Below are 23,558 nucleotides of genomic sequence, written 5' to 3'. Positions count from 1 at the left end.
TTATCATGTTATTCATTGCACAGATGTGTCATTCTTAAGAATTTAAATTTTGTTATTCACATTAAAATATTGTTTGATAAATAACTTTGTTGGGTTTTATTTCTCTTAGCCATCTCAGATCAAATTTAGCTGCCTGCCTATGTCGAGAGTGGAGTGCATGTTGAAGCTGCCTTCCTTGGACCTGGTGTTCTCCTCAAACCGAGGAGAGCTGGAGACTCCAGCCACTACTCACACAGCAGATGGGGTGCCCCCTGCTGGCCCCACCACCCCCCTCGTTCAGAACGTGCTAAAGACTGCAGCCAATAAAGGTACAGCATTACAGCTTTTAAGATCTTGCATGACAAGTCACAGAACCCTTGTATAGCAATAGCCAACACATACCTAAAACTGGATCAGGATTGTTAGATACTGAAATATTACTGTAGAAGAATTACACAAGAGAGACTGACAATAACAACAAATATTTCAGCTAGAAGGTTAAATATAGAAGCCTTAAGAAAGATGTATCATTTGATTGATGTCAATGTATTTTGTGCAGGGTGGGTCAAATGAGGATGCCGGGTTGCAAAATGCAATCTTCAGTTTTAATATGGCCAGTAGATTGTACTGTAATCACGCCATGTTGGTGACCCAAGTATTTACTGTACATACAACAGAACTTTGGCTGTATGACAACAGGCTTTCTGCTTCAAAAGTGGCAGAAACTGCACCACCCCTGTTGATCTCACAGAGAAATGTACTCATTGCCATGCAATATGTAGTTCCCTCTAAAAATTCCCATTTCTGAAAGAATAGTGTAAATATTTAAAAATAAGTACAGCAAACGTTTGACTTATTGATTCACTTCCTGTTACATTGCATTTAGGAACCTGGCAGCCGGTTCAGTTTGCTTACAGTTAATGATTAAACATGCTGCATAGAGCTGCAAGATTTCTTTAAAATGTCTTCAACCAAAAAGAAACCAGCTGCATCAAAGATCAGAAATATTTCTGCTAAAGATTGCTCTGTCCGGTACAAGAAGTGGACATTTCACGTGTCTGTTGTTTTTACTTTTATTTATGTTTTTATTTTTTTTGGTAATAGAATGTCTTTAAAAGGTGGACATAAAACATTAAAAATGCAATTTGCCATTTACAGTTAATAAATATTATGTTTAATCATGGAATGTCTTGAAATAGCTCCTTGATCCATGGCAACTTGCTCTGGGCAGCAGTATTGTTGATCAGCCTAGATGGCACGAGAAATTAAAATAAATAAATAAATAAATAAAAAGGTAGGTAAAGCTGAAGTTAAAATCTGCTATAAATTATATTGTTTTCTAGAATTAGATTTTGTGTTGCTTACCTGGCATATGTGGAGTTAAATTAAAAGTAAATATGACAGTAACTGAAAAATACAGAAATGCGTTTACGTCCCTGGAATTTGTATATGGTTATCTTCTCTGGCATTTTATTATTATAGTTCTATTTCCTGGCATTTTATTTGTGCCAATATATACTGATGCACAATGAAAATGCAACAGTCAAATTTTGTATCTATAGCTCATTGGGCACTGTGACAAAGTGGCTAAGTGGATGCAGGTGCAGGATTGATGCAGTGTGTGAATGAAACAGAGAAAGATAATTATAATCCGGTTTGGAAAGGGTTTCCCTGATTTTTATCCAGGTGCGGCGACCAAACAATAATCCCACAGCAATACACACCAATGTGTACTGCACGGGGTAAGTAACAATAGGATTGCAGTCCCAAATAATAAATAATATCCGCCACAATAATACAAACACAGTCACCAGTCCTGGGTGCATGCAGTAGTGCTCGTGGTGGATGATACAGGTTTATTTTGTGACAGTGGTGTAGTGTTGTTCCGGCTTTGTGCTGGCCCAAGGTTAGCCGTCTGGTAATTTACAAACAAGACAAATTTCTAACATACGCAAAAACAAATAAAAAACACAATACTATTACATTCTCTGGGGTCTCTCACAGTCCTTCTAGTTTCAAATACAAAACCAAAGCGAAGGAACAGATTTCAGTTCTCTGTTTTTCAGTTCTTTTATGCTGTCACACATGACCTCTTGGTAAACGAGTGCAACCGTCTCTTCAATCAGCGGCTGCCATGTCATTTCCCTTCCAGCGTTGTAAGTGTGATGTGGGGAGGCATCTCCTTTAACATAATAAAGCCTTTGGTGCAGATTGAGGGCAACCTTACTGCTCAGCAATACATTGGTGAAGTCCCTGAGGCAAGTTTTTCCGTTCCTGCAAGCCAGTCGGGAAGTATCAATTTTACAGCAGGACACTGCAAGACCACACAGTCTTGGGAACATCCCACAGCAGGCTATCCAGAGGCTAATCAGGTCTATGCGTCAAAGCTGCCAGAATTATGTTAATGCTTAGGGAGGTCATACCTGATACTTTGTAATGTTTTCATTTTGACAGTGTGCCACGTTTCATACTGAAAACTTATCATGATTCTTTGATCTGTATTTTTGTTCACATTTTCTGTGATTTTTTGTTTGATAGCTATGTTTAAAATATTTGATTAAATTCATTAGACCTGAGTGTTGCGTTTTCGGTGAACATCAGTATAGCTCCCTGTCATTTCATATATATGTTTCATTTACTGGCATTTTATACACAGTCGGTAGTTCCCTGGCCATTAATGGATGTAGTTCCCTTGCGTTTAATGCTTATTGTTGTGTGAAATTTTGTGGAATTTGTTCCCTGGCACATCGGTTGTATATAGTTCAATTCCCACAATTTAAGTAATTAAAAAACATCCATTACATAAAAACAAAGCATGCAAAAACAAAGCATGTGTCTTTTTCTGATGTTTGACCTGCCCTGGATGCAGTGGTAATGGGGCAAATCAATGACAATGGGCAAAAACATAAGGCTATGGCAGTAATATTTACAATTCTGGCTAGAGGGCGGCATGATCATGAAAACCACACAACACACATGCATACAGTGCCCTGCAAAAGTATTCAGACCCTTTGTTGCTTTAAAACTTGCAGTCATGACACTTTGAAGTAGGAATTAATATATGTTATTTGCACAACCTACTCCATACATTCAAAGCAAAATGCAATAAGAAAGAAGTAAATAGATAACCAGGCAAAGAGGAAACTGTTGAGGGATGCCACTGTGAGGCCAACGACAACTTTGAAAGAGCTACAGAGTTCAGTGGCTGAGATGGGAGAAAATGTGCATCAGTCATCAATATCCAGAACACTTCACAAAAGTAGCCTGTATGGCAGGGTGGCAAGAAGGAAGCCATTACTAAAAATAAGCCATCTCAAAGCCCGCATGGAGTTTGCAACAAAGCACATCAGAAGAGGATCAGAAGAGACCAAATTGGAACTTTTTGGTCTAAATGCCAAGCGTTACATGTGGCGCAGACCCAACACAGCACATCTCCCAGTCAACACCATCCCTACGTTGCCCAGTCAAAGTCCTGACTTGAATCCAATTGAGAATCTGTGGAATGACTTGAAAACTGCTATCCATAAGCAATCCCCAAGCAACTTGAGAGAGCTTGAGCAAATCTGCCAATGGGCACAGATTGCACCAAGCTGGTGTGCAAAGTTGATAGACACTTACCCAAAAAAACTTGCGGCTTTAATTGCTACCAAAGGTGCTTCCACCAAATATTGAGTTGATGGGTCTGAATACTTTTGCAATCAACATATTTCAGTTTTTTCTCTTTAGTTTTTGCTGACATTTACTGTAACTTATCTTACCCTTAGAAGTCTACAGTTTGAGCATTTTGTACCCTTTCCCTAATCTAGGCAATTGAATTACTTTATCTCTAACTTATGTAGAATGCTCTTTGGTCTTCATTTTCCTTGAGATTCACAGCCTTACCAATGATCCTTCAACAGTGGGGTTTTTATCCAGAAAATGGGACAGGAACTTTAATGGTTCACAGGTGGAGACCAATGGTAAGGTCCTCGTTTGGGCAATTTCTTTCATCGGTGCAAACTGGGAGCTTCCACAGCACAGGGGTTGAATACTTATGCAAGCAAGATATTTCAGTTTTTTATTTTTCTTAAAAATATTTCCCAACATTAAACCAATGTCACCTTACAATAACTGATTCTGAGTTTCAGTGTTTAAAAATAAAATATCAAGCAGAACGAAATTTCAGTTTACCATTTGTAATTCAGTAATATGAGAGAATTGGTCAGGGGTCTGAATACTTTTGCAAGGCTCTGTATATCAAATCATGTTTTTATTTAGGGAACATACTGTGTCGACCAATTGCTTAAAATGAAAACATGTATTCTGTTTTCCCTTCATTGTAAATAAAAATGTGATCTGGTATAATTGAATTAAAACGGTAGTAACAATAAATGAAACGTGGTTATAGCAGCAGTTTAAGTATTTTGCAAATATTTCACATAATAGTTAAAATACAATGCTGATGGGGCTGATGGCTTGTTTTCCAAAGATATCGGCACAGACATTATATACAAACCAATGGAATACCTTGTGTGTGTATTTATTTTACTAGAGAGAGAATACATGCATGTCTGTCTCCAGTCATATGACTGAATGTGGTGAACTCATTGGTTGCTTGTACTTTGAGAAATATATATATATATATATATATATATATATATATATATATATATATATATATATATATATATAAAAAACATGTTTAAACTTTGCGATTGATCGGCCCATCCTGTAAAATTGCATCGCCAAAGCATAACACACTGACCGATGCAACTGATAAGTCTCAAAGCATGTGGGCCTTAAAAATACAATGTAGGTTGTTGATATAAAATACATGATGTTGCTGTAGGTCATGGTGACCTGCTTGCCCTGATACTAATGCTGTTCCTTGGCAGGAGATGTTCGTGAATAACCTTGTTTGTCTTTTGCAGGTCCCTCCCCAGGACTTGGAAGTCCTCTTGGCAGAACCAGGCACTGCAGCAGCCAGTCAGACCTGGCCACTTCCAACGCTAGTTCATCAGGACTGAGTTTCACAGCCTGTATGTCAGACTTCTCACTCTATGTGTTCCATCCCTACGGAGCAGGAAAACAAACATCAGTTGTTGCTGGCCTTCCTGGTTCAGGCCCACTAGGTAAGAAAAGTTTTAACTTTATTTGAGTGAAAAAAGAAATCAGCCAGGTTTTCATATAATAAAAGAAAGTTCCGTTTGCAAGTACAAAATGTAACAAATTACTGAATGAGTATTTACCTCCTAAAGACCTGAAACCAGAGTAAAATATATAAAACCTACTCGCAGAGGCTGTGACCTAGTCATGGCCCGGCCCTGAGGGCATAAAATAACAGTGCTCACACACCTCAGTGCCATTTTTCCTTTCAAGACTGACCTGACAGGAGGAACCTATCAGATAAGTAATTATTGCTTACAACTGTGTACTTTTCGCTAATGATTGTGTTTTACATAATTTATGCGATAATTTATTTACAATGTTTTTTAAAAAATGAATTACGTGTATGTTGTGCACTATAGCGAGTTTGTTACGTCCCACTGCAGCCTTGTGCCCAACGTGAAGGGATCAGGCAATGTAAGACTGCTGACTTTGTGCTCTCTCCCCAAGCTGCAATAGCTCCAGCTTGAGTTGTTTTATTCTCTTTTTGGTAATTGTAATTACTGTATTTTCTGTGAGAGAAATATTTTCTTTTCTCGTTGTATTTTTCTGTAATTCACAGAGACTAAGTACATGATTCTCTGCATTGCATGCCGCGGCACACGTGTAGTGAGAGTCTGCCTGTTAAGGTGAGCACAGCAGATGCTCTTCCTGCTGGGGCCAGAGCATGCAAAGGATGCACTGGTGAACCGCAGTTTCTGCAAAGTTTTGCTGATGTTTTTCCCAGCGCACTGGAGAAACATCTCTCCTGCAACTCTACAGAGCGCTTTGGCTTTCCCAGGAATCCAGTGCGCGGGAATCCACAAAGGAGCTAGTACACTTGCTTCCCAAGCGACCACCCCAGCCCGCAAACCAGCTGTAAACTGGTGCCCTAGGCCCCAGCAACCTCCAAGACTGGCACAGCCAGCTGACCCGCTGCCAGAGGTGGTGTTCAGAACTGGCCCGTGACTGCTTGCAGCGGAGGCTACAATAGGGTCCACCGCCAGCGCAGAGGCAGAAGCCTTGGGTCAAACCACAAGCCAGGCAGCAGCCCTAGTGGTTTGCTGCCACAGTCCTGGGCCCCTTTTCATGGAGCCATCTGGAGTATTGGCATTGGTGCACCACGGACGTCTGGATCCCAAAGAACGCTGTGGTGGTGTGTCAGGAGGTAGCAGTTCTGCTGCAAAAACAGACTATTTGCATGATAGACCCCCTGCAGTTGGAGGAAGGACTCTAAGCAGGATGGTGTCCTCAGACCTATCCTCAGACAGGTCAACCTGTATCAGAGATGAAGGAGGTTCAAAATGTTGACAGCTGTTGCAGTCAATTAGGCCAGGCCACAGGTTCACTACGGTGTACCTCAAGAACCTCTTCTCACTGTGAGCAGGACATATTTTAGTTATGTAAAGGAAAAAAGTACAGTGCATACAGTGGGCTACACAAATAAATACTTTTCTGCATATTTCAGTTTTCAATGCACTACATCATTAATTACTGATAAAAAAAGATTTCAGTTTAATTTTTTATTTATTTATTTATTTATTTATTTATTTATTTATTTTATATTTTAAAGTGCTTTTATTTTAAAGTAACTAAAAGCCCGGAAATGTTTAAACAGGAATTTTCACATACGAATAGCTAGTTGAATCTATGGCAGTCAGAGGCATGTGTAAAATAACAGGCACAAACTGAAGTCGTAAATCATGAAAAAATGATGATACATCAAGGGTAAGTGTGAAACGTCGATTTTATAATGAGATTCGTACATTTGCAGTACGAAAAGTAGTTTGAGACGAACAGTCCTAACTAAACTACCGCAGCAAGGATGAAACTGAGTTACGGAAGTGAAAATGACTTTTGTACATCGCAGATAGGTCTACGAAGTCACAAAAACCTATGAAAAGTCTAGATACGAATGAAAAATCAGTGATACATAGAGCTCTAAATGTACAGTATTAAAACACTGCTCTTCCATTCACCGTTAGTTTTCGTTCTTTTTTTCTCGCACTCACAATGTGCTGTCATAGGCAAACATGAAACCCGGTTTACTTACCATGAAAATGTATTTGCCCCCTGTCTGATTTTCTGCATTTTTGCACATTTTTCACATTGAATTTGGTAAGATGTTTTTGTGGGTTGTAGAAATATATAGAGGGAGTCTGAGAGAAAAATTGACACCAAAGTTTGGTGCTTCTTTCATTTGTTTGTGTGCAAGATAATCAAACATCAGGTGATCAATAACTGCAGGAAGCATTTGGTTCAGACGGGGCAAATACTTTTTCACGGTACTGTGTGTCATGACCAGCTTTATATCACAAATTATGCCTGCACGGCAATCAGGATATAAAGTGGGTTGGTTCATCTGTACCAGACAAATTGCTTCCAGAAGGTAAATCTCATTACTCTATGTTGCAATATGTTCCCTGTCTTGTGCAGGTGCTGTGGATGAAGAGACCTCTTCTGTCACGGGTCGTAAAGACTCCCTGAGCATCAACCTGGAGTTTGTGAAAGTGAGCCTATCCAGGATGAGGCGCTCCGGGGGCGCTATCTTTATTGAGAGCATGATGCCAGGGAAAGGGGGCAAGATTGAGACCACTTTAATTAACATCTCAGGTTTGTCTTTTCTCATTTTCACATGTTCCTATTTGCTGTGAAATGCAATTGACCAAAGTGTTACATTGTTTAAATTTGCTATATGAGATGATTTGTAGCCTAGTCATACCATAGAGATAACTGAGTTTCTGTAATAGGTAATCTTGATGAAATGGAATGTTTTCATAAATGAGTTTGATAGCTTAAAAAGCTACACATGTATTTATATATCTCTAGACAATATTCATTAAAATGTGTTCTATATTTTTGCAGCTGTATGTGACATCGGTTCAGCTTCCTTTAAATATGATATGAGGAGGCTAAGTGAGATCCTGGCCTTTCCACGAGCTTGGTACAGGAGGAGCATTGCGAGACGCCTCTTTTTAGGTGATCAGACAATAAATTTGGCAGGTGAGCAACTATTCTGATTAATTGTTTAAGGAAGTGCAGTTTCTACTGGCCTGCCTTTGAGAGGGAGAGCACAAACATATCTCTGTATCCACGCAAAGCATAAGATACAGTTTGGTGTTAATAAAACTTATTATTATTTTGGAGACTTTGTTGGGACTTCTTGTTTTCAATTTTTTTTTAGGATGTTGCAGTCAACAAATTAATTTGTAATTTACAAATAAAGTGGGAAGCCTCAATGATAGTATTATATTTGGTTAATCTAAAATTATCCAGCCAACTGTAAGAAGCATTAACTTTTCATAGTGTTCATATACTTTCATCTTGTTGAAAAAGTGACTTTTTATTTATTTTTTCTAAATGATGCTTTTGAGTGAGACCTTTCTCCATTATACGTTCTGACCTGTGATTGCTCCATAATCTTTTGGAGAAATTTGAACTGCTTCGAATCTCATCTCATCTCGTCTTCAGAACGTGGAGGTCTTTGCATTACATAATTTTTTTTAAATATTTTTGTCTCCAGCTTCAGGGCCTGCAACACCAGACTCTGTTGAAGGAGTCAATCAGCACCTTTCTCCTGAGTCAACCCGTAAAGCCTACTGTAGGACATGGGACCAGACCTCCCAGTCAGCCTCTTACCAACACAGGACACAGTTGCCTAATGTGTTCAGCGAGCATGCCCTGAACAACAGCATGTCTCCAGGGGGGATTTCCCACAGCCTCAAGTCTCCTGCTGTATCCCACTCCAGGAGTGTCTCGGACTCCTCTGCACCAAGAGGTAAGCTATAAGATCATATAAAAGGTCTTGTTGATATTTATTATTATTATTATTAGTAGTAGTAGTCGTAGTAGTATTAGTAGTAGTATTATTATTAGTATTATTATTAGTATTATTATTTAGTTAATAATAACACTATGTAACACAATTTTTGTTCCTGGGTAGTAAGTGTTATTTCCTAATTGCTTATGCCTCAAAAGTATAGAAAATGGCTATTATTCCCCACAAACTTTGCTTTTGTGACCAGGACAGTGATATTTCAAAATATCACTATTTCCAATGGGAAAACGGGCAAATGTGTGTCTTTTCGTTCACATAAAGTCAGAAAAAACAACATATGAATCCAAATTAACATGTATTTATACTAAAGTAATACAAAAAAGACTACAAAAGATTTAGAAGTGAGTAGTTTTTCGAGATTTACGATTATACTGTATTTACAGCATCACAGCTCGCTTTCAGTGGCGTTCCGTGAGATACAGGCAAACAAAGTTAACATTTTTAACATAGTCCTCCGTGGCACATAAAATGCCAATACAAATCACTGACATTTGCATTTACATTGTCAAACCATCCTTTTTGACTGGTAGCTTGTTCAGAACAAAATTCTAGTTTTAATAGCCTGTGAAATAAGAGGCCAAATTATTCTTACCTAAATAATGTCATAATCTGCCATAAAAGTACTTTGAATTAAATTAACTTAGTACTGATTTAATATAGAGTAGCACTGTAACATTTTGCAGTTGTGTAGAAGGTTTCATTATTTTTTTAAACTGTACCCCTTCTGCTTGGAGTCCCTTTTACAATTGTTGCTCTACTGAATAGTGCCACAGTTGCAACAAAAGGTTGAATAGTCTGATTAACAAATACATTTTATTTAATATGTAATTTATGTCACAACAGATTGGGATTGACATACTGCTGGTTTAGGACAGAATACCAAACAGTAATTATAAGTATTTCTATGCACAGAACCAAAAGGCTTTTCAGAAAAGACATTTAATCGCTTTCATGTTTGGCAAAGTTATTAAAAATAATCCATAATAGTCTGCACTTTAAATGTTTATCAGAATACCATTTACTTCCCAACTCAGCATAATTGTGTGTGCCATTTAAAATGTTAACAAAATCAAAACATTAACCAAGTTAAACTTTGTATTAAAGCCAACTTAAAAATTATCCAAAGGGACTCAATAACTTTCTGTCGGCTTGCACTTTCTGCAGACTCTTTTGTGTTTGTTTTCTTAGTTTTTCTTTTGTAAGTAAGAAAAGTATAAATTTTTTAATTGAAAAACGATACAATAATCTGGATGTACAGTACTCTACCAGACACCAAAAACAAATTCAACCAGCCATTGTTGGTGTTACTAAAATGCAGCCACGCCTACTAAATAAAACAACAAAAAAAAGTCAATCTGAGTATTGTGGTAATTATTTATGTTTGCTGGAGCATCTGTACTGCTATAAAATGCAGAAGTGCTGTGCTTCACTGATTTTAGTATTTATTTATACAACGAGCTGAAAACTGCAAGGTCCATGAGCAGCACAGAGGACTGTCCATAGGTAATGACTGCCTCACCCACCTTAATATCAGAGTGGAAATCTGCTTAATCAAAATCGTGCATGCACACAGGTGGATGATAATTTTGAAACTATAGTCAGACTGTAACATTTGAGCTGCTAAACAAAAATGAAATAATTATGCACAGTGGTTTAGAGATAATATATATTACTGTTAAAAAAATAAAAAAATAAATCAAGATCTTTATTTTCTTCTAATTTCATTTTGTTTTTTTTATTTCTGAGTCGTCCAGTGTATCCCTTATTACCTTCAGATATACCCCCAGGGGTACACTTACCTCCGGTTGAAAATGCCTGGTGTAGATAATAATAATAATACAAAATAAAGCAATAGATATTAATAACTACTGTATTAATAAATAATTTCTTTAGATGGAGCTTTGGCAGTATATGCAGTGTGTGAATTTGAATGTTCTCAATATGGATGAATATGTTCATCTGCAGATTTTCTCACTGTTTCTGTAATTTTTGACAGATTCCATCGCTAAAACGTCCACACCATCATTTAACAAGGCTAGTAAGATTGCCACCCAGCAGGGCTCGCCCTGGGAGACGCTGGTTGTGTTTGCTATTAATCTGAAGCAGCTGAATGTACAAATGAACATGAGCAACATAATGGGGAACAACACGTAAGTCACATTCCAGGTTTGGTTACATTATTATTCAAACGGTGGCAGTATTTGGATCCTCCACTACACATTAGGATTCAAAATGTAAGCAGTCCATGAAGGAATATTATAATCTGATGTCTGGTAACCTTTGTTTGTGTAGGTACTTTTACACAAGTTTCTATTAATTTGTTGTTGTTGTTCTTCATTTAGTTGGACTACTAGTGGTTTGAAAAGCCAGGGCCGGCTCTCAGTGGGCAGCAACAGAGACCGGGAGATCAGCATGTCAGTTGGCTTGGGAAGGTCAAAGCTGGACTCCAGAGGAGGTGTTGTGGGGGGCAATATTGATGTTAATACTCTGGAGATGGTTGGTAAGTTGCATTCAAATTAAGTACTAAAGCCTGCTGGAACTTGTATTCCTAAATGATCATCTGTTTAATTGTTTTTGTTTTTTTAAGCTACGTATTAGAAGTGTATAGAATCTCTTGTTGTAGATCACCTCACCATGCTCTTGTGTTTCCTTTCAGTGCATATCTCTGAACATCCAAACCAGCAGCCTAGCCATAAAATCCAAATCACCCTCGGCTCCACTGAGGCTCGCGTTGACTATATGGGCTCGAGTATCCTGATGGGGATTTTCAGCAATGCGAATCTCCAGCTGCAAGATGAATGGAAAGTCAATCTGTATAATACCGTGGAAACAAGCTTGTCAGAGAAAAGGTATACACCAAATGTGAATGAATATTTTCCTTTAAAGTTGGGTACAGCTAGGTACATCTTGGCTTCTATTTGTGTTAACTATAATGACTGTGTGTGGGATTTATTGTTTCTGAATTATCGATTCAACTCTTAATATACGTTTCAAATCTAATATGATATGAAATTATTGTGATAGTGTCCCCATATATAATTAAAAAAGACAAACATTCAAATTATAAAACTGTTAAGTGAATTTAAATACATAAGAGAACATGGATTTCTTTTGGCTAAGGTGTCATTTGTTTATTTTTATTATTTCAGTGAAATCTTTGTCCACGGGGATCTACAGTGGGACATCTTCCAGGTTATAATATCTAGATCTACCACTCCAGACCTGATTAAGATTGGTATGAAACTTCAAGAGTTCTTCACCCAGCAGTTTGATACTAGCAAGCGGGCTTTGTCAACCTGGGGTCCTGTCCCATATATACCTCCCAAAGCACCAGTCATTAATGTTGGAAAAGGTTCAAATGAACAATGTAAGTATTGCAGATCATGAGACTTTTGTTCCTCCAGTTAATAAACACTAAATATTTGGATCCTGTTAGTTGGAACGCATTTTGCTGTTCTTAACAGACGGAGCCCTGCTTAGCAGCAACAGACTAAACTTTTGTTGCTTGTGTTTTTTAATCTCATTATTATTTAATAAATGATGATAAACTGCATACACATTCATATTTTGTTCTTAGCCATGGATGCATCTCACCACCGTCACTGGCCAGGGGTTTTGAAGGTGATCGCTGGATGCCACATATCCCTGTTTCAGATGCCTTTGCCAGAAGATGCTGTTCAGTTGGGTGGATCTATGAGCCTCCATGGGAACCACATGACACTAGCCTGTTTCCATGGGCCTAATTTCAGGTCCAAGTCCTGGGCTCTCTTTCACCTGGAAGAACCCAACATTGCATTTTGGACTGAGGCTCAGAAGATATGGGAAGAAGGTAGTTCTTGTTTAACCTTTTATCACAGAAACAATTAAGTTTTTGATTATTTGGATATCTGTTAAATTGGTTTAACCTTTAAGTCCTAAATGGTAGGCACGTTGACTAGACAAAATCTTTATTCAGTTAATTGATATGTTAGTAGATCTGTTATATCACAAGATATTCAGGGAAATGAAACTTCATTCATATGGTCTTTTTAATCAGAACCTGCTTGTATTACAGGTGTCTTTCAGTCCTAATTTTGTGTGTGTGTGTTTTTACTGCAGGTTCTAGTGATGATTCAACATACATTGTGCAGACACTAGACTTTCATTTGGGTCACAATACTATGGTCACTAAACCTTGTGGAGCCTTGGAAAGCCCTATGGCTACCATCACCAAAATAACCAGACAGCGTCATGAAAACCCACCACATGGAGTAGCAAGTGTCAAAGAGTGGTTTAACTATGTGACTGCCATGAGAAATGAAGGTAAGACATTTAAGATACTGTTTTTTTTTTTTCTTTTTTTCTATTAATGTACTCTTATTTAATTTATTAGTTGGCTGTCAATGTTTCAAAATATGTGCTATCCCTCTATGCAGTCAATTTGCAAATTGTTGGATAACAAAACAACCAACAGTCAGTGACTTAAAAATGTCCAACACTGGATGACCAGCAAAACCATTTCAAAACAGTCCTACATATCTGATACTGCATATTTCAATGTAATACATTTTATTACATTTAGAGCTAAACCTCCTCCGAAATGCTGATGCGAACAACACAGAGAGTGAAGTAGCAGCCAAAAGCTCCAGCCTGCTGAGTGGATTCCGAGGAGGGTTGAGCTACAGCCATGAGACTGAGACTATCTTCGCTCTGCCAAGAATGCAACTGGACTTCAAATCAATTCATGTACAGGAACCAGAGGAGCCTGCATTACAGGGTAAGGTCTTTAGGTTCCAATTCAGCATACAGCTATGGCCAGCAGTTTTGCATAACCCTATAGAATTAACACATTTTGCTTCATAAAGTCGAATGAAACCTGCTGAATAATGTTACGTTAACATGTTGAATTACATACCATTAAAAAAAAATGGCAGCAAGTAGAGAGTCAGGTAAGATTGTCAGTTAATATATATTTTAAATATACGAAGTCTGCGCTTTTAAATATAGTATTGAAATAATATATGAGCAGTATTCATAAATCATGTCTACCGTTAGATACTTGTAAGACATTTTTTATAAATTCTAGAAAATAAAATATAATTTTATAATCCAATGTTTTTGCTGTAAGACCTGCCCCTGCTAAAGAATTTGTTTTATTCATTAACCACATCTATAATTAAAATTGGACATGTGATTTAATATGATCCTACAGTAAATAGTTGTTTTAGCAGTTTTCTGATGACTTTGTATGTGAAAGTGTTAATGTTGTGTCTTGGACGTTTGTGAATGTGCTGTTACATACGGAGTCAACAACTTTGTGACATAGTAACGCGTGACCAGTAGGATACTGTTTCTTAGAGCATGCACTGCGTTAGAATGTGTTCTTATTCCTAAGCCAGTTATTAAACACAAGTTGCTTTCATTGTTTCAATACTGGATTTGCATCTGCTATTCAAAGAAGAACCACACACTCTGGCAGGATTTAATAATGAGCAACTGATATTTTTTTGTCATCATCATTATAGTTTTATTTATTGCGATACAGATGGGGTAACAGATTCAGCTGTAAAAGCATGGCAGTGCTTTTACCAGGTTAGCCATTTGGGGACCCCTGCATGTTTCATTGTAACAATGTGTACATTGCTTCTTTCAGAATCCAGCAGCAAGCCAAAGGTGGAGTGCAGTGTTGTGACAGAATTTACTAATCACATATGTGTTACTATGGATGCAGAGCTGATTATATTTCTGCATGACCTGGTGTCTGCCTACCTGAAAGAAAAAGAAAAAGGTAATCGTGGATTTAAAAAAAAAAAAAAAAGCGTCCTGGGTATCCTGGTTAAATAAAGAAATAGGAGCATGCAGAAAAAAGCATGGTCAGCAATGTTCTGTATTCACAGGGCCAAGCACTCACCAAGTGTCAGCTATCAAGCTTGTATCTTTATTATTAAAAAATACTTTTTTTTTTATAGACGCTGTAGAACAAGCAAATTCATGCTCATGCATTGAGGGCACTGGCCTTCGTCAGTGCAATGCAGTACAAACATTAGTTTCTATAAAAAGGATTTTTTAATAATAAAGGTAAAACCTTGATAGCTGACCATTGGTGAGTGTTTGGCATTTGATTATTTGTCCTGGTTAAGTAGCCATCCTTTTAGCTTGTTGAATATTTATATATAGGATTTAACATTTTCCTTTTTTGTGCACTTGTGTCTTGGTTGTTAATATAAAAAAAAAAAAAATCCATAGAATAAGGGAATAACGCTAGTAAGAAAACATGCCTTTCTGTTATTTTAAAATTAACGAAAGCCTTAGTGAAGCTTTGCAATACACTGGCATTTTTCACCAGTTCTCTTGCTATATTATGATAGTTTGTTGAAGAAATACTTAAAGCTTAAATCAACACTGTTTTATCCAAATGTTGATCTTAACTAAATCATACATGGAAAACTAAATTGTTATGTTAACTGGACGTTAAAACACTTCATAGAAAATGATCATCAAATGCTTGTCTACAGCTCTTTTCTGTAGCATTGTACTTGAACTTGTCTATGCAACATTAACATTGGGGGAGGGTGGGAAACCAGCAAGAGTTTGAGCTGAGATTTGAAGATGATTTACTTGTGTTTTTTTCTTCTACATCCAGCCCTCTTCGCTCCTCGCTTGTTTACGACTCGACAAGGGCAAAGGAGTCCCACCGTCATACACAATGAGAATTCTAGTGTGAAAGACAAGGAGGAGGCTATTAACTACGCCACAGTGGACTGGAGAGAGTTTATGTGCAATACATGGCATCTTGAGCCTACACTGAGGTAATGTTTCTATTTTTCAGCCATATATTTATATATAATATTCTGTGTGTGTGTGATTTTATATATATATATATATATATATATATATATTATATATATATATATATATATATATGTGTCACGAGTGGAATATTACGACATCGCCCCTCGACATCCAATCAAGCTGTAACGATAGGGCGGTGCTAGAATGCTATTGCTTATATGTTCCACCTTATAACGACCTATAAATACCTACTGTACATGGCATTATGGAGTCAAATGGAGCCACAACCCTACGTGATATTACTGATTCCGCACTATAATATTGCTTATAACTCGTGACATTATCATGACGTAATAGTACTGTAATATATATATATATAATATATGTATAATAATAATATAAATAAATATATATATATATATAGACACACACACACACACACAAAGTTGTAGTCAAATTTACATACGCCAATGGAAATGTATCATTTCTAGAAATTTCTCAAACAAAGAGTTGTAGGAAAAATCTTTTGTATTGAAAGTTTTGCTTTTGGTGATGAGGAAAAAAAAAGTAATGAGAAATTGATGTCTACAATTTTTTATTTCAGCAATTCTTTAGCAAAACTCAAAATGCTAATTCAAAAGTATTCATACCCTTTGATGCTATGATAATATTGTCTAGAAATGGTCTATGAAACTAGTAAGAAAAGGTGCTAGAAATTTCAGTATGATAATACAGAACCTAATTCTAGGAAAGTTGAAAATGCTGGATTATAGGTAAACATTAATATAGATTTTATAAAGAGGTTAGATATAGGATGATTTGCTGTCATTACCAATATGTCAATATGGGAAAAAGTAAAGAGCTATCTGAAGACCAGAAAATGATTTATTGTCATAAAGCTGGAGAAGGATACAAGAAGATTTCCAAGCATTTGAGTATCCTAATTTCAACTATTGGTACAAGACTCAAGGCACTGTCACAATGATCCCTCGTCTGGAAGAAAGAAGGTTCTTTCACCAAGAACAAGCATATTAATTGTGAGGAAGGGTAGTAATAATCTGAGATTGGCTGCCAAAGATATGCAAAGTGAATTGGCTGCAGGTGGGACTGGGGTTTCCATTTCAATCATAGGTCAAGTATTGCATGGTGAAGGTCTCAGGTCTCAGTGGTCAGAGGTCAAGTAAAAAGTCACTCTTAGGACAATTGCTTAAAGTTTGCAAAACTGCATTTGAATGATGGATGTAAGTTCTGGTCAAAAGTTTTATGGAGTGATGAAACAAAAAGCGAGCTATTTGGTCACACTGATAGTCGTTACGTTTGGAGGAAGTCTGGTGAGGCGTACAAAGAAAAGAACACCATACCTACTGTCAAGCATGGAGGTAGTAATATCCTTCTTGGGGCTGTTTTTCCTCTAATAGCACATTAAATTTAGTTGCAATACATTGTAAGATGGATTCCATAGCATACAAAAAGATATTGTCCGATCACCTGAAATCAACCGCTGCAAAACTTGGTTTATAGCGCAACTGGACGTTCCAGCACGACAGTGATCCAAAGCACACATCAAAATCTACTTCAGAATGGTTGAAGAAGAATGAAATCAAGGTTCTGGAATGGCCTAGTCAAAGTCCCAATCCGAATCCGATTGGTATGATTTGAAGAAGGCTGTACATAACAGAAGTCCTCTGAATATGAATGAACTGGAACAATTTTGCGTCGAAGAATGGTCAACAATCACTAAAGAATCATGCCAAAAGCATTGACAAATATCCTAATCATTTAAAAGAGGTTGTTATTGCTAAAGGTGCCTCAATTAGCTATTAATTTCATTTTCCTTGTCAGGATATGAATATATTTGCATTAGCATTTTTGGATTTTTGCAAAAAAAATGTTTTTTTTTTCATCATCCACAAAAGCAAAACTTTTGCCACAAAAAGATTTTTCCTATAATTATTTGTTTTTGAGAAATTTCTAGAAATGATAAATTTCCACTGGGGTATGTAAACTTTTGACTACAACTATATATAAAAATGCTGGTTGTTCTACAAATGACAAATTCCTCATGTTTTCAAAATCTCTTCAATGGTGAATGGTGTTTGTCCCTATTGCTTTAACTACAGCATGCTACTAAAATCAAAATAATTATATTATTCCCTGTGAGATTGACAACAGAGTTATTACAACAGATACATGGTGAGTGCTTGGCTTTTTACAACATTCTGTACACTTACACAAGGCAACTAATAATAAAAATGACTGTCAAACCTAATAAAACTGCTTCAGATGTAGCTCATGGTGATCTAATTGTTTGCAGAAGACGACCTGTAATATGTTACTCGTATCCTTGACAAGGTTCTGTGTTTTACTTTAGATTAATTTCCTGGACTGGGAGAAAGATTGACCCAGTAGGAGTGGACTACATTCTCCAGAAGCTGGGATTCCATCATGCCAGGACCACAATTCCAAAGTGGCTTCAGCGAGGAGTCATGGATCCCCTGGATAAGGTTCTCTCAGTCCTGATCAAAAAGCTGGGCACCACACTTCAAGATGAAAAGGAAAAAAAAGGCAGAGACAAGGAGGAGCATTAACATACCTACTGATTTTACCTTCAGTTCTTTGACACTTTATGAATTAAAAAGGTATTACCTTGCAGTGGGAAATGCTATGTAAAAAGAGATGAGGTATATATGAAAAAACAAACGCTGGATATGGCTACCGTTACTTTTACGTTGACACACTATTATTCCTGTGTAAATGTACGAGTGTCAGTGTAGCTGTTTACTGTGGAGTATGCTGCTACCGTGTATTGATTTTTAAAAAAGTACTACACATTTATTGTGGTACTCTATATTTTGGAGAAAAAAAAATATGTAGTATTAAATTGTTTAATTTCTGCTGAGCATTCCATTTTTAAATGATTAAGTGAAATAGACTTAATGTCTATAAAACACTGCTGATTCTTCAATGTCAATTTCATTTCTTAAACATATATTTATTAACATTACAGTTGTCAAAACACACAAAATATTGTACAGTCTTTGTTTAACCCCTCCGGATATATATATATATATATATATATATCGTAGTACTACTTTGTACACTGTTAATGACTGTACCTGATGGGTTGGAGGTTGTCATCCCCGAGTCAAAATAAGGAACACTTTTAGCAGTGCACTTTAATATCCAAGTGGAAGTGTCCAAACTCAACGTCTCGTTTGGCATAATTATTAATAACGGGCCTTGACTAGCTATTATTTCATCTTTTCTTTGTCCGGGAGCTTCTAAGATAAGGTCTTTCCAGTGGTTCAAAATTAAGGTGGGGACACTGACTGACTCACTGTAGTGACATACAGGGACTCGATCAGTGAAATAGAGGAACACCGAGATACGACGTGACTCTGCATGTAAGTCACAGGATCACATTCTACTGAGACGTACATTACTTTGTCAGTGTCGGATGGATTATTCGCGAAACGCTAATATATATATATATATATTCATATATATATTATAGTATATATATAATAATATATTATATAAATACTGTCTTTATATATAAAAGGACTGTCTTTGTCTCAGATAAATGAGGAACAAAATCAAAACGTGGACACTAGAATTATTTCTTTAAATAAACAGATTATAGGGTGTTCTAATAATGTTGCACACTACTGTATAAACCTTTTTTTTTTTTCCTACTTCAATTAATACAAATTATGTAAATGCCATGAGCTGTATATGTGAGTAAATAAAAATTAATGGAAATAATAAAAATAAATCTTATAAAACACTGTCACTTTTTTTTTTGGGGTGGGGGGAAGATAAATGGACGTTATGCTCTGATCATAAATATCTAAGAAAATTTTGCAGCAAGGGGATTGTCACATTGTGTCCTCCTTAGAGGAGATCAAGAGCGATCTGGCTACATTGAAGAAGATGGTGTCAAATATTGCAAATGAGAAAGGCAGTGCTGGTGTGAATTTGCCGGATGAAGTCTCCCTGCCACTAATTACCTTTGAACATGTGGACTCCCTTGAACAACTGTTTGAAGAGAAGTGTTTCATGGATCAAATGGTAGTAATATTCATTGTAAAACAGATGCAAGAGAACAGTTTGTGATATTCCAGTAGAAAGTCATACACATTTTAGAAATGATCCTGAACCAGAATTTACATTTTCAAAATGAATGATAGGTACTGTGTTCAAAGTTTGTATGTAAAATTAATTAAAAATGTTACCTAGTCTTGCAGAATTTTTTGCAGCAGGTTAGAGGGACATGTGCTTGTCTGTATAGACAATGCAACAGTGGTGGCGTACATAAACCACCAGGATGGCCTCAGGTCTCCCAGTCTCCATCGTGTGGCCCTCAAGCTTTTGCTCTGGGCACATGAGAACCTCCTCTCACTGTTGTGACAAACTGGGCTGGGCCAAGGTGCTCTTAGTGTCCCCTTTTTGGCCCAGGAGGCCTTGGTTTTCAGCCCTGAAGCAGCTCCTGAGCGGACAGCCGTGGAGATAGCCCAAGCGCCGCGATCTGCTCCGTCAGAAGGGGGGACCTTATGGTATCCAACCCATCGAGCCTGCACCTCTGGGTCTGGCCCCTGAACGGCTGCAATTCAGCTGTCTGGGTCTGTCTAATAGAGTTATTGACACCATACAAAATGCCAGAGCAGCATCCACGCTTTCCCAGTACAGGTACAAGTGGGACATCATTCAGACGTTGTGCCTGTCTCGGGGGTTTTACCCCACGACTTGTTGAATGGCAGTTATACTGCAATTTTTGCAAGACCTGTTTATCAAGGGGAAATCCCTTTTTTTCCGCTTGCCATGTCAAAATTGACTCCCCAGGAGCTCACTTCCTGGTGGGGCAATTTTTTAAAGGAGCTCGGCAGCTTCAGTCTCCTATAAAGGATATTGTTCCTCGCTTTGAGCCCTTACGTTCAGCTGAGCTGAAATGTTTTAATGTTAAAGTGGCTTTCTTGTTTGCATTTGCCTCCGCAAAGCGGATGAGTGAGATGCAGGCATTTTCAATTGCAAAAGCCTAATTAATTTTTACAGAAGCCAGGACAAAGGTTAGGTTGTGTACCAATCCTGCTTTTTTGCCGAAAACTCAGCATTACATGTCAACCAGTCTGGAATTGGAGGCTTGCCATCCACCTCCTTTCCAGGACTGCCTATGAGCGAGCCAACTAGCTCTAGAGAAGCTCACTGCCCATGCTACCAGGGGCATGGCAATTTCATGAAATAGCAATGCAACCATTAACCTTCAAAGTCACTGCGTCCATGATTGCACCAGGAAAAATGACACTGAGTTCTGTGCGTGCAGTCTTATACCCTGGGGGGCAGACATGATTGCATCACAGAGGCTCGGCTGAGCAGCTCTGTTATATCTTATTTAGATTTCAGGTCTTAAAGAGGTTAAAACCCATTCGGCAGGCTTGTACCATTTCAGCGTGACATTGTTTTTAACCTCTGGATATGTTAATAATGTAATGTAATCTTTCTCACATTCTATTTTTACTTCATGTTTACAGACTATTTGATTTTATAACTTATTAGATGCTACCAGAGATGCTTTGTTTTTGTTCACAAAACCTCCCATTTCTAGATGTTATTTTTTTATTATTATTATTATTAAATTTTTTTTTTGTTCTTGTAACAAATCAGTAATACTAATTCTGACTGATATATGTAGTATTGTTTTCGCACTTGGTTTCAAACATCAAACCCATTTTTAACCCCAAACTTTTAGGTGGTCTTGTAAAATTGAGTGGGGGTTTAATTTGTCTGAAAGGTTTATGTTCAAGAATAGTGGGGCTTCTTAATGTGGTTTATAGTATTTCCTTTTCACAGCAAATGAAGGTGTTTCTTGTACATGTTTAACTGTTAAACCTTTACACACATTTTACTTCTTTTTTTTTTAAATCGCACTGTATTATTTCTTACATACACTAGAGGCAGGGGGATATGTACTCACACTAATGTGTCCACAACAGTACTTTAAACTTATTACCCTGACAGACTCATTCATTAATGTGGTGTAGCTGTAATAAATTAAGGATATTTTTTGTCTAAATAAATAAAGGCAATTACTTTTTGCGTAAGTGTATTAGATAGAAGTACATGTGCTCCAAACCAATAATGGATATACAAAGTTGTGCATAGGAAGCATGTATAAAAAAGGCACTTCATCACAGGTATTATCAGTAATATACAATATATATTACTTAACAGGATCCTGTTACTAAACCTCAGACTCCACTATGGCTTATTCATGTTGGCTTATTAGTGCTATCAGTTGAAAACACATTTAGCAGGGGTCCGATTGTTCAAACTTCAGAAACCCAGGATTGGTTGCAGGGCTAGTGAGTTGCAAGCCCTACTTAAATATGAACATTATCTATCATTGCAGTTGTATTCTCCGTATGTAAGTATTTATTTATTTTAGACGATAGTGAAACCTTACCAAGAAGCAAAAAAAAAAACATTAAATGCTGTCCTATGTAACACAGCATGGTTTTGTACTTAGGATTGCAAAATCTCCTCTCAGTGAACACTATAGTATGTGAAGTCAAGGTTTAAAGGGAAAATTGAAATAACATGTGCATTGAAGAGTCCAATACAAACAGTCACAATGATGCCCAGTAGATTATTGCAACAATTGGTTGACATGTAATAACACTAGTACAAAACCATTTCATTGACTATTTGGCAAGTAGGTAAATGAAAAGTCAACACTTTATTTTTGGATCCTAGGCCTGCTTATTCATACTTCATTCTCTATTTTGTGTACTCTAGAAGGCATTCTTGACTGATAGAATGAAATGTTCAAACTGCTATATTGACCTCAAATGACTTTATACTTTTTTGTAACTCTTGTTCATTTTTTTTTAAAACACTTTGTATAGTATTCTAGAATTTAGAAAAATTCTCTGGAGAATGCAACATATTGCATTATTCTCAGGGACAACTAAAGAATCTTCAATGTCCTGCTGATTTCTATCACTAGGTATCAGGGTTTACTATGCAAAACCTTTTAATGTCAGTTGTTTAGAGTAAACTCTTTTGGTAAGTATCTGTGGTTGGCATTAATACTGATAAAATCCTAGCTTTGAAAGATAGCATTGCATTTTCTGCAGTGCATGAAACCAGCTGCTGAGAAATGCTGTCTAAATATAGGTTGTGGCTTTTATAACCTCCATTTATTCATTAAGAGTAGCACAGACATCGATGAAGATGTACACTCTTAAACTGTTTAAATTGGATGGAGAAGGGGTGGTAGAAGTTTAAACATAAACCATTTTCATTTAACAGATTGTCAGTTTAGTTTCAGAATGTAGTTTTTATTAACCAGTCAATGTAAAAATGTCTCAGTGTTTTTAGTTTAAAGTTACACCACATATTTAAAAAACTGATTAGAAGATTGGGCTCCATTTTTTTCACAATTATCTCTGATGGCATATTTGATTCACAATGCAGCTTATTTAAAAAAACTAAAACACAAAACAAAAAAAGCAATTATGGTTACAGAGACCTGTTTTATGATCTCTAATGAAGCATGCAATCTGATTACATTGTTTTATGCAATTTCAGACTGATACACTATTTTTAAACCTTGTTCAGTCTGTTTATAAGCATATATTTCTACTTTTCATATAGTGTAGCAGCTGTATTTCCTTGTTTTTAAATAGTACTGTTATTTAAATCTTTATAATGGTATACTTTTATGTATGATTTATATACACTCAAGACTTGCACATATGGTTATTTTCATGACCTTGGCCTTCTTGGCATTTAGATCCATCGCTGTTTAAATCAATTGAATAGACCTCATTATCCTTGAGAGAACAAC

The 23,558-nt window shown here is 36.9% G+C and overlaps 1 protein-coding gene across 6 annotated transcripts in view; it reads left to right on the top strand.

The window, feature by feature from the left end:
* LOC121323698 (transmembrane protein KIAA1109-like) overlaps nucleotides 1–18,695 on the top strand; it is a 156,945-nt gene extending 138,250 nt beyond the window's left edge. For all 6 annotated transcript variants that reach the window (XM_041264917.1, XM_041264933.1, XM_041264932.1 and 3 more), the window contains 15 exons: nucleotides 110–308; nucleotides 4,890–5,090; nucleotides 7,540–7,716; nucleotides 7,969–8,106; nucleotides 8,627–8,881; nucleotides 10,938–11,091; nucleotides 11,284–11,441; nucleotides 11,598–11,790; nucleotides 12,091–12,308; nucleotides 12,519–12,770; nucleotides 13,040–13,243; nucleotides 13,503–13,697; nucleotides 14,574–14,708; nucleotides 15,564–15,729; nucleotides 18,084–18,695. In XM_041264917.1, the coding sequence (XP_041120851.1) occupies nucleotides 110–308; nucleotides 4,890–5,090; nucleotides 7,540–7,716; nucleotides 7,969–8,106; nucleotides 8,627–8,881; nucleotides 10,938–11,091; nucleotides 11,284–11,441; nucleotides 11,598–11,790; nucleotides 12,091–12,308; nucleotides 12,519–12,770; nucleotides 13,040–13,243; nucleotides 13,503–13,697; nucleotides 14,574–14,708; nucleotides 15,564–15,729; nucleotides 18,084–18,300 (2,862 nt within the window). In that variant the 3' untranslated portion in view covers nucleotides 18,301–18,695. The remainder of the gene's footprint in view (nucleotides 1–109; nucleotides 309–4,889; nucleotides 5,091–7,539; nucleotides 7,717–7,968; nucleotides 8,107–8,626; nucleotides 8,882–10,937; nucleotides 11,092–11,283; nucleotides 11,442–11,597; nucleotides 11,791–12,090; nucleotides 12,309–12,518; nucleotides 12,771–13,039; nucleotides 13,244–13,502; nucleotides 13,698–14,573; nucleotides 14,709–15,563; nucleotides 15,730–18,083) is intronic.
* The last annotated feature ends 4,863 nt before the right edge of the window (nucleotides 18,696–23,558 follow it).

Source organism: Polyodon spathula, chromosome 1 (genome assembly GCF_017654505.1).
Source record: "Polyodon spathula isolate WHYD16114869_AA chromosome 1, ASM1765450v1, whole genome shotgun sequence".
Taxonomy (NCBI): domain Eukaryota; kingdom Metazoa; phylum Chordata; class Actinopteri; order Acipenseriformes; family Polyodontidae; genus Polyodon; species Polyodon spathula.
The sequence above is the reverse complement of the archived record's forward strand: the minus strand, read 5'-3'. Positions and strand labels throughout refer to the sequence as shown.